Source organism: Ursus maritimus, unplaced genomic scaffold (genome assembly GCF_017311325.1).
Source record: "Ursus maritimus isolate PB19 unplaced genomic scaffold, ASM1731132v1 scaffold_17, whole genome shotgun sequence".
NCBI lineage: Eukaryota > Metazoa > Chordata > Mammalia > Carnivora > Ursidae > Ursus > Ursus maritimus.
In genome coordinates, this window is record NW_024424119.1 from 28,868,723 (window position 1) to 28,879,514 (window position 10,792).

At 50.8% G+C, this 10,792-nt stretch overlaps 1 protein-coding gene across 4 annotated transcripts in view; it reads left to right on the forward strand.

Annotated features, from left to right (window-relative positions):
- Positions 1-10,406, forward strand: part of COL15A1 (collagen type XV alpha 1 chain) — a 100,905-nt gene extending 90,499 nt beyond the window's left edge. The window contains exons 35-41 of one of the 4 annotated variants that reach the window (XM_040631659.1): positions 163-227; positions 1,780-1,908; positions 2,058-2,117; positions 2,809-2,874; positions 6,366-6,551; positions 8,042-8,157; positions 9,312-10,406. In XM_040631659.1, the coding sequence (XP_040487593.1) occupies positions 163-227; positions 1,780-1,908; positions 2,058-2,117; positions 2,809-2,874; positions 6,366-6,551; positions 8,042-8,157; positions 9,312-9,525 (836 nt within the window). In that variant the 3' untranslated portion in view covers positions 9,526-10,406. The other 3 variants (XM_040631658.1, XM_040631656.1, XM_040631657.1) reach the window with 3 other exon arrangements.
- The last annotated feature ends 386 nt before the right edge of the window (positions 10,407-10,792 follow it).

Here is a 10,792-nt window from a genome sequence, read left to right on the forward strand (position 1 = left end):
CCCCCCCCCCCCCCCCCCCCCCCCCCGGTACGGTTGCAAGGTGCAGTGCTCTGCGGCCTTCTGAACGGGGCTGTGAATGCTCCCCTCGGTGGCCAGCCGACATCTGAGGCCTTTTGCAGAGAGTGTGCCTTTTTGTAACTCTTCTTTTCTGCTTTGTCTTAGCTGTGGCGCTTCCAGGCCCACCCGGCCCTCCAGGACAGCCCGGGCTTCCCGGATCCAGAAACCTGGTCAGTGTTATTATCCGTGTGCGGTCCTCCTTCTGCTCTGGGTGGGTTTCCTTAGAACTTCAGCCATAGTGTGTACGGGCTGGCCCACCTTTTAGGTAAGAATTAGGCCTCCATGGCCGTAGAATTGGAACAAATTCCACATACAGAGGCTATTTATGATCTCTTTAGGTGATTTACCCAGTAAAAAGATACAGAATACAAAGGCATTTCTTTTTTTTTTAAAAGATTTTATTTATTTATTTGACAGAGATAGAGACAGCCAGCGAGAGAGGGAACACAAGCAGGGGGAGTGGGAGAGGAAGAAGCAGGCTCATAGCAGAGGAGCCTGATGTGGGGCTCGATCCCATAACGCCGGGATCACGCCCTGAGCCGAAGGCAGGCGCTTAACAGCTGTGCCACCCAGGCGCCCCTATAAAAACATTTCTGACTTCGGCTCCACCCTTCTAATCCTTAATTGACTAAGCTGTCACAAGACCCGATTCGATTACATCTGAAAACAGAAGCCCCAGAGGGTCAACAGGATCACAGCAGGCCCGGTGCTGGTCAGATCTCCCCTGCGCGTTCTGCCTTCTCTCTCCTGCGCAGGGATATCTCTCGTACATTCGTTGCCCTGCACACCATGGGCACAGAGTGTAGCCCTCGAGATTATGACGATGCACAGGAAGAGGGACTAACACCTCACAAGGATGTCAGGAGTCCTGGGAACGCTCTGGGAGCTTGGCTGGATTTTAGCTGGAAAATGTGGCTGCCAAGGGCAAAAACCATCCAGCAGCTGACGGAATGTTGATACCTGGCACCTTCGGGGCATGTCTAAGGCCATTTCAGTGCACAAAGTCATTATTTTCAAGGCTAGGTGAAAATTAACTTTTCATGATCTTTCTCAGTTGAGATGAACATTAAAAGCTCTCTTGGCCGGTATTTCTCGGAGGTGTGATGCTTTTCCGTAGATTTTGGTAGCTTTGCGGCTGTGCCAAGCGGGATGGCTAATGTGTGGCCATTTTCTAGACCGAGAAATGACAGACCCCCACTGCCTCTCGCGTATTTAGTATTATGACTACCCAACTGGGCAACACAGATTCAAAACCTAAGTACAATTGCTCACCGGCTTGCGTTTCTTATTCCAAATGAAAACAGACGCAAAACTCTTTAAGGAACGGCAGGAGTTAAATACACGTACCTATGTCAGGGCCACCCAGCGGCCACACAGATGCACGCGGCAAAACGTCCCCATGGTTTTGCTAATACCAAGACCCAAGAAAGACAACTCTGTGTGCAGTTTCTGACTGGCTCTGTGCTCCTGGGAGATCATCTTCCTGTTCTCGTTTATTTATTACAGTTCAGATTTGTGCTCCAAGCTAATTGGTGTGTTTGTTTCCTCATAAAGAATGTCCTTTGGCTATTAGTGACGTTACATATGGCTCTAAGGCACAAAGAGCCTTTTCACGGGCTGTCGGGGGATGGCTCCTGCCTGCATGCGCGGCGGCCGCTGTTTCAAATCATGCCGCCGCTCTACCGATAACGGCACTGCCGGGAATGGCAAATCTTCTGACAGGTGACGGCATTTAGCACCATGGATGACATGTTGCAGAAAGCACATTTGGTTATTGAAGGGACGTTCATCTACCTGAGGGACAGCACCGAGTTCTTCATTCGGGTCCGCGATGGTTGGAAGAAACTACAGGTTAATCCTTAAGCTTCTTTTTAACAAACGGCCTCCAAAGACCCTCTAAGAAATTATAATCTACCCCTGGAAATGCCATTTTTCTGTTTGGAAAATAGGCTAACAATCTCTAGCTGATGTTTCACTTTCAACATATTATTTCCGTTCAGCTGGGAGAACTGATCCCCATTCCCGCCGACAGCCCGCCGCCCCCCGCGCTCTCCAGCAACGTGAGTAGCTGCCCTGCCTTACTTCTCGCTCCTTCCCTCGTCAGCATCCGTGAAGTCCCCCTTGGTGTCCAGAACCGAGCTCTCCAAACTCTGGCCAGCCAACTCTGCATGGTTTAAGGTCTGGCGGAGGGCCAGAAATGGCCCAGTGCCAGCAGAATGTTCTCACAGGAGAGCAGAGGAGGAACTGGGCCCAGAGGCTGGAGACTTGCTAATCCCATGTTGTAGCTGAATCCTCTTGGGCAATGGGCTTCCAACCCCTCGGCCTCAGTTTACTCCCTGTGAAATCACGGTCGGCATACGAGATCTGGAAGAGCCCTTTACTTTTTGCACTCTGAGACTTCTTTGCCTGATAAGAACATTGGCAACTTCCCTTGTCCATTTTTCGGCCCTACAGCAACCCTTTGAGGCAGGTCTTGCCATCTGCACCCTGCCGTTCGGGAAACTGAGGCTCTGAGTTGCTGACTGCTCTATGAAGTGAATGAGTTGGCTCTAAGACACGGGTCTCGCGCTTCGTCGGTTCAGTGGCTCTCTGTAAAAGATTGGGGACTGTCCCCTCCCTTCCTGAGCATCATGTCTTTGTGGGGGGTGGGGGGGCAGATGACTTGAAGTATCACACTTGCTCCTCGGTGTACCCTGAGGAACAGACTGGATGCTTATTCAGGACCGTTTGTTTTCCTCTTTTATGTAACAGCCACATCTCCCTCCGCCTCCGCTGATGCCTCTTTCAAGTGTCAGTTACGAGAGGCAAATGCCGCGTGCGTGTCTACCGTGTGCTCGCCCCGTGCTTGGAGCACGGTCCCTCCCGAGAGCCATAGACCAGCAAGAAGGGCAAACCAGAACAACAGGTCGTTACAATAGCTGCTAAGTCATCGGGGCGAGGCGCTCACGGTGCTGGGGTGCTGGCGGTGCGAGGAACGTCAAAGAATCCTCTCTTCTTTAGAGGAGGGAGCCTCTGAACTCAGACCTAAAGGAGGGTTGAGAGCAGGAGAGAGCCCGGTGGGAGGGAGACAGTGGGCATATTCGAGGCCGAAGGGATGTGGAACAGAGGGAGGCAAGGGGAAGCACTGGGGTTTCGTGTGACGGCAGGTACTTCGTCTGGCTGAAGAGGCAGGTGTTAAGGCCGAGAAGGGAGAAGTTTAGTTGGCAGAGGGCAAGGGCCTGTAAGCCAAGCTAAGGGCTTTCACCTGTTCCAGCCGACAATGAAGAGCCACTGAAGGGTCTTAAATAAGAAAAGAGTCTCTAAGATTGGCGTTGAACGTGTAGAAAACTAAGATTGGAGAGAAAATAAAAAGGCAGGAGCGACAGATTTGGTCTGTGGTGTGGATATGGGGCCGTGAGGCGAGGGAGGTCAGGAGCGATGCCCAGGTTTCTGCTTGGATAATTGAGTGGTGCTGGTTTCCTTCCTGAGGGTCATTTTGTTGCCAGAATTAAAACTCTTGACTCTTTTCCTTTGCTAGCTTAAGTGAAGATCTTGTTCGGATAATCGCAGGAACCTCCTGACACTTACTAGCAGGATGTCCCACGGGGCCTGTGGGACTCCCGTCCCTGCTCCTCGTCTGCTCCAGTGCAGGGCAGCTTCTGCAAAGCTCTTTCTTCCTGCCTCCTTCCCTCCGCCTCCATCCCAACACACACACACACATAGGTCATGTCCACAAAGCTCGCACGCCACTTTGGGTTGCCGTGGCACTGATCGTGGCCCTAACTGCAGGTGATCTTACGGCTACAGAGCCCAGTACTACCTGGCTCAGTTTGGGGTCTGGGGAGAGGTCGTCTACACGGGTCATCTTGGGCTCACCGCCTACTCCCAGCCAAATCAAACGTAGCCAAGAGAGTGAGACTGAATGGCCTAAGGCCACTCTTTCGGGCGAGTGTCTTGGGGGCATTTTCAAAGAACAAGCCTGGGCTCGCACCACAAATGTGTTTTCTGTGGTTTTGCCACTCGTTAGGCAGGACCTTATCCGGGCCACAGTGAGTCTGGGGTACCCGTAGGGTATGTGAGTGGAGGCCGCCCGCGGGGAGTCGGATCGGGGGCCTGGTCCTCAGATGCAGACCTGGGAGTCTTCCGCCGAGCCATGGTAAGGGTGAGGGGGTGGCAGGACTCCCAAAAGAGAGTCTGCACCCTGAGCAGAGATTGGAGTCCAAGAAGCAAAAGCAGAAAGGAACCGATGGAAGAACCACGAGAATGAATAGAAGCCATAGCCCAAGAGGAAGAAAGAATGCCAAACAAGGCAGAAGCCAGCAGTGTCAGACGCTGCCGAGAGGTCCATCAAAAGAACAAAATGGCGGCCTCCAAATTTAGAAGCCAGAGAAGAGCATATCTGGGGCGTGGAGGGGTGCAAACGAGATTCCAGGTGCTTGAGGAATAAATGGAGGTGAGATGAGGAAAGAGAGAAGCATGTGGAGATAACCCTTCCAAAAGCTCAGCCATGAAGGGAGAAGTTAGGGCAGCAGCTGAAGGATTTTTAAAATAGTATCTTATAAATTCTAAAGTCATAAGTATTTTGTAGAAAACTTGGACAGTAAATAAAAAGAATGGAGAAGCAAACAGTAAATCCCTGATAAGTTTACCAAAACTACAACCATCCCCCGGATCACCCTTTTAACATTTGATTGTTGAAACAGTATTGTCTTCATAAAAATGGTAGCATATTCGTTATTAAAAATGTCCCGGCCCTTAGAGACATACAGACGTGAGAGCACAAAGCCCCCAGTCTCACCATTCGGAAACAGCCATCATTCCAGACATCTCTTTATGGATCTTTGTAAAAAAGGAGAGGTGGAGATGGGTGGGATTGGAGGCCCGGCGGGGAAGCCCTGCATGTACCTGTCACCCTCCCTAGGTGTCCCCTGGTATGGGGACGCCATCCTCTGATGAACACCCTTGGGTGTAGCCACCAGAAGCTTGCTGGTTGGAGGGTGAGGAGACCACAGGGTCTCGTCCCTCGGGTGCTGTCTGCAGCTCCATGGGAGGGAGGAAGACAGAGCTGGTGTGTGGGGCTGGAAGTCCGGTGGCCTGAAAGTGGTCGGGTGAGGGAGCAGTGTGGGGCAGCCGCCTCCCCCTCCTCAGGCTGCTGCTGGGAGGGCTGCAGGGGAAGCCCTGTCTCAGCTGGGGAGCAGGGGGTGTGCTTGAGCTGGACCTCTAGCTAGTGTGGCGATACAGGCAGAACCAGGAATGAATAAACAGGAGGAGACTGGGAGGTATGGCATGCATGGGGTCTCTTCTCTTCAAAATGGGGAAGGAAAGGGGTGGTGAGATGGAGAAGAATGTCCCGAGAAGTGCAGTGACTGCATGGGGCGGTCTGGATATTGTGGTTCATGGTGAGCTCTGCCCACCTGGCCGGACCCTTGATGAGCTGGAGAATGCCAATATGGCGACCTTCGGTGTGGAGCCATACCGAAGCTTGGTGCCGGGGACATTCAGACCAGAGAGGCAGCGCAGACCACCTCCTGCCTCACCCCACAGGGCTCATTTCACGTCTTTTGGTTTAAGATATCTTGAAATATTTTTTTTCTGGAGACTTGGACCTAGGGTCTGCACCAGCCCTCCCCAGCTTTCTGCTGGTGAGGGCAAAGTCACTCCTGAGGTGACGTCGAGGAGGGAGAGGGCTACTCCTGGACACATGCCACAGAATGCATTCTACACGGCACAGCATGAAGGCCGGGAGAGAGGGATGGGTTTGGGGAGAGAACGTGTGGGAGAAAACAGACTATGGAAGGACTTTTATTCTGGCTGCCGCCCAAGGTGGCAGGAATGTGAGGCTCGAGTTACTGTGTGACCCCTAGTTTCTAAAAGGGTCTACCCGGCAGTCTTAGCAAGAAATGTCATGACCTTCTCCTTTCAGTGCCTTTCCCTCTGGCCCCTCATGATCGGCCCCAGGCCTACTCGGGCAGTAGAGGAAAGGGCAAGGCCAGATAGCTTTCTGTAGCTCTGGGATCCAGGACCAAAGCTGGCTTAAAACCTCTTGGAAGCTGAACCAGGGCAGACCCAGGAGTCTCCAGCAAATGGCCCGCACACTGGATTCAGATCTCTGAAGTGCTTTGTTTTGTTTTGTTTTCTCCTGCACGGAAGACACTGCCACCGTCGAGAGTGGTTCAGCCCGCTGCTTGGGCTCCGAGCTCTCCTGCCCAGAGACGAAGGAGACCACCTGTAGCGCCTTCCGGCCCAGGAAGTCCGGGGTCTTACTAGCAACCTGAGATGAGTATGCCGGCCGGAGTTTGCTTCTAACTCTTTTAACTTACTTTTCTTAGCTGCACTTGGTTGCTCTGAACACGCCATTTTCTGGGGATCTTCGAGCTGATTTTGAGTGCTTCCAGCAGGCCCGGGCTGCGGGGCTGTTGTCCACCTACCGGGCCTTCTTATCCTCCCATCTGCAAGACCTCTCCACGGTTGTGAGGAAAGCAGAGAGATACAGCCTTCCGATCGTGAACCTCAAGGTAAACATAAAAAAACAGTGTTCCCATTGTCTCCTGGAGGCACTGGTCTCCGCAGGGACAGTAGGCAGCTGCCACTCCCTGACATCATCAGAAGCGTGCTGGTTCCAGCCCCGGCCTGTCCCTGATTAGCTCTGTGGCTGGGTGGGTCAGTTGAACCTCTCTGTGCCTCAGTTTCCTGATATTTACCATGGCCCTTCCTGCTTGGACAGTAGGACCCTTAGAGCAGACAAGTACAAAGTGCTTTATATCCATTATCTTCACAGACACTTCCAATAAAAGAGGGAGTTATCCTTTTCTCAGATTGTCAGTGTGGGAACTGAGGCACAGAGGGAGAAAGGAGTTTGCCGGAAGCCACTAGAAAACAGAAGTCAGGTTCTTGATGCCCAGTCCGAGACTCTCAGTTCCACCGGAGGCTGCTCTCAATAGGGCATTGGCTAGACGGCACCAGAGAAGAACTGGTGAGCACTGGTCCCAGAGCAGAGCCACATTGTCCTGCCCCCTACTTTGGTCCTCTCGGCACATCTAAGCTGCTAAAACCTGGCAGATATTTCTCTGCCGCCTTTCGCTGGCAAGGCAGGGCCTTGTAGGACCCCTGTTCCGCCATGGAAATAGCCGGCTCCTTTAAGGCCACAGAGGGACAGCTCTGTCACTGCTCACACACATCCTGGATCCTGACCTCTCACCATATCTCACGGATACTTCGAGACCCTTAAGTTCCTGTGACCCCCGTGCTCCAATTTGGTACCTCGAGGCTAGCAAGTTCCATCTGGACCCCACACCTGGCCCTTTCTGTCTCTTTCCCTAAGGTTCCGTTCTGCCACATTCACCCACTCACATGACTGGTATTCTTGGAATACAAATAACTGAAGGGAACTGGGCTCCTTCAGGAAAAGGAGTGAGAGAGACGTCTCCCTCTCACCTACAGTACAGAGCGGCACATGCCCTGGCACGAATTTGAAGTTTGGTATATATGTAGAAAATTTTTAAAAATAAAAATTAGGGGCGCCTGGGTGGCGCAGTCGTTAAGCGTCTGCCTTCAGCTCAGGGCGTGATTCCAGTGTTCTAGGCTTGAACCCCACATCAGGCTCCTCCGCTAGGAGCCTGCTTCTTCCTCTCCCACTCCCCCTGCTTGTGTTCCCTCTCTCGCTGGATGTCTCTCTCTGTCAAATAAATAAATAAAATCTTTAAAAAATAAATAAATCAATAAAAATAAAAGTAAAGATCTAAAACATACTTTTGATGGACAGGAGCCTTTATATACCTAGAATAAGAGAAATTACCTCAAGAAATAAGCTATAAAACCAAAAGTGTTCAAGGATGGATTGTAAAATCAAACCACAAACATTTCCTGAGTTCCCGCTCTGTCCAGGCCCTGGGATGGGGGCTGGTGGCTCTGACATGGGGTAGCCTGTCGGCCTTGAAGAATGAATAAATAGTCACTCGCAGGCCCATAGCACAGTGACTTCAATGCGGCATTTCTATCTCCACAGGGCCAAGTACTTTTCAACAACTGGGACTCAATTTTTTCTGGCCACGGAGGTCAGTTCAATACGCATGTTCCGATATACTCCTTTGATGGCCGAGACGTGATGACGGATCCCTCCTGGTAAGCAGGGGGTAAGCCCTCAAAGCAGGTGGTGTGATAGACAGTTTTAGGAGACGTTCTAACAATGGGATGCTCTTACCAGCTGCCCCTCTGGGCTGCTGCTGGCCCGGAGCCTCAGCGAGGCAGCTGAGGGCCATGAGAGAGCCCCAGCTTTGCAGCCAGGAGACCTGAGGCCAGAACCTTAATAAGGGACCTTTCACGCCTCCTCCACTCTTTGAGCCTCAGCTGCCTCACTGTGAAATGGGCAAGATAACCATCTCTGTACACAGGATTGCTGGGAGCGTAAAATGACAGGTGTGAGAACATCTAGCACGCAGTAGGCACTCGGCAAGTGGCAAGGAGTGCTGTTCTTGGTGACCCTGTAACCCTGTGCTGTGAGCTGTGCTCTAATTCTGTGGAAATGGTACATGCTATTAAGATCAAGACAGCTTGGTTGGGGTGCCTGGGTGGCTCAGGCAGTTGAGTGTCTGACTCTTGATTTTGGCTCAGGTCTTGATCTCAGGGTCATGAGTTCAAGGCCTTCATTGGGCTCCACGCTGGGCATGGAGCCTACTTAAAAAAATAAAATAAATAAATAAAAGATTAGAACGACTTGGCAAAGCTTTCCTCAATGTCTACCCTATGTCAGGCCCGATGCCCACCCAGAAGCCATAATAATAAGCTACATCACCCCAAACCTTTACAAGGCTCACTGAGGACAGTCACCAACTAGCTACAGTTCTAGACAGAACACTGTAATTGTAAAATGGAGAAACAGATAATGATGATGGGAGCACAAAGGAAGGATTTATCTTTATTTGGGGCTGACAGTCAAGAAGGCTGCCTGTAAGAAGAGGCATTTAATGGACTTTGAAAGACCAGAAGGAATCCCTGGTCTGAAAATGAAAGAGAAGCCTCCAGACTAAGGGACCTTGTGAGCAAAGGCTCAGATTCACGAAAGCAGAGAGTATGGTCTGAGAACAGCTACGAGCTGGGTGGGGTTGGAAGACAGGGCGTTCAGCCAGTTGGAAAGGGTGACGTTCCCAGTGGTGGGGTCAGGCCATGAACGGCTCAGGAGTTGCACCTGATTCATGACTTATGTCAATCTGTTCTTCAATGAGGTACGCCACGAAGAAGTGAGATCTCGAAAGTAATGTGGCACAATTCATTTGCAGGCCCCAGAAGGTCATTTGGCACGGCTCCAGCCCCCACGGAGTGCGTCTTGTGGATAACTACTGTGAAGCGTGGCGAACCGCTGACATGGCGGTCACGGGACAGGCCTCCCCACTGAGCGCAGGGAAGATTCTGGACCAGAAAACTTATGGCTGTGCTAATAGGCTCATTGTTCTGTGTATCGAAAACAGTTTCATGACAGATGCCAGGAAGTAATGACCTTCCAATGATTCTTAAGAGTTTTCCAGTTTTTCTTATGTGAAGAGTTGACACTGAAATCTAAAAGGTTTAAATGTTGTAAATATTAGTTTTTTATTACACATTCGTCACAACAGCAACCAAAGAAAACATACCTCAATACACTCAGAACTGAAGACATAAAGGACTCAGATCACAAATAAAATCTGATCCATCTCTTGGTGCTAGATTCTGCAGGAGACCCCGTGCAGTGTGAACGCATCCCAGCACGGTTAAGAGCGAGCTGAAAACAAAGGCCTTGGCATTCTGCCCACTGCCTCCTTCAGAAAGTGATTTCCTTCTTTAACCATTGTTGCTGAGTGTAAGATGTCCTTCATGTTTTCTCACAAAGTCAGTGTTTAGACATGTTCCCCTATCTAAGTTATGTGCCGACCGAATGCTTTATTCTTCATGCATCCATAACACACACCCGTCCTTGGCTGTTCATACAGAGAGACAGAACTGCTCAAATGATCCCATTCGTATTTTCTGATATTACCAGACTTTAATGTGTACTTCCTAAAATATTACTGCCATCGTGCTTTAGGAGTTTGATATTTTTACACGATCATAGTTTAGTATGGCATCTGTTTATATAACTGACTTGCTGGAAAAGTTTAAGCTCCAAATGGTCTGAAGCTAGACAAGAAATAGCGCCTAATGGCTACCTTTCCCTTGGCGGCCCTTCCCCCCACCCCCACCCCCTGATTTTACGACTTCCATGGGGCAACTCTCGAACTCCAACTGCCGTTGAACCAACAGGTTCATGAGGATGAGTTTTCTGAGACACATATATCTTCGTGCTGTATACTTTGATTTTTTTTTTCCATGTAAGTGAACATAAAAACATCTTTTCCAGGCATTTTCTAATGTTTGACTCTTTGCCCCTGGTTCCTTTATTCTCCACCACTGATGTGGACGCGGCCCGGGGGCGGGTGTGCTCACGCTGCCGCTGCGACACAGCCCTCGGAGATGATCGGAGAACAGGAGGCTTTCCCGTCATGCTCCTGCATGCCTGCCTATTGTCTCGCCCTTGGTGGGGCAGCGTGGGGTGGGCAGGAGAACCACGGTGAACTGTGCCTGTGCCACGCATGACCTTGGGCAAGCCTGCCTTGTTCTTTCAAGGAGGTGGGGACAAAAGAACCCTAATATCAGCTCCCGGTTATTAAACATCAGCCTTATTATAAGGCCCATTTACCTTACTTAATAACCCTGCAAGGTAGGTATTTTCACCTCCACTTTACAA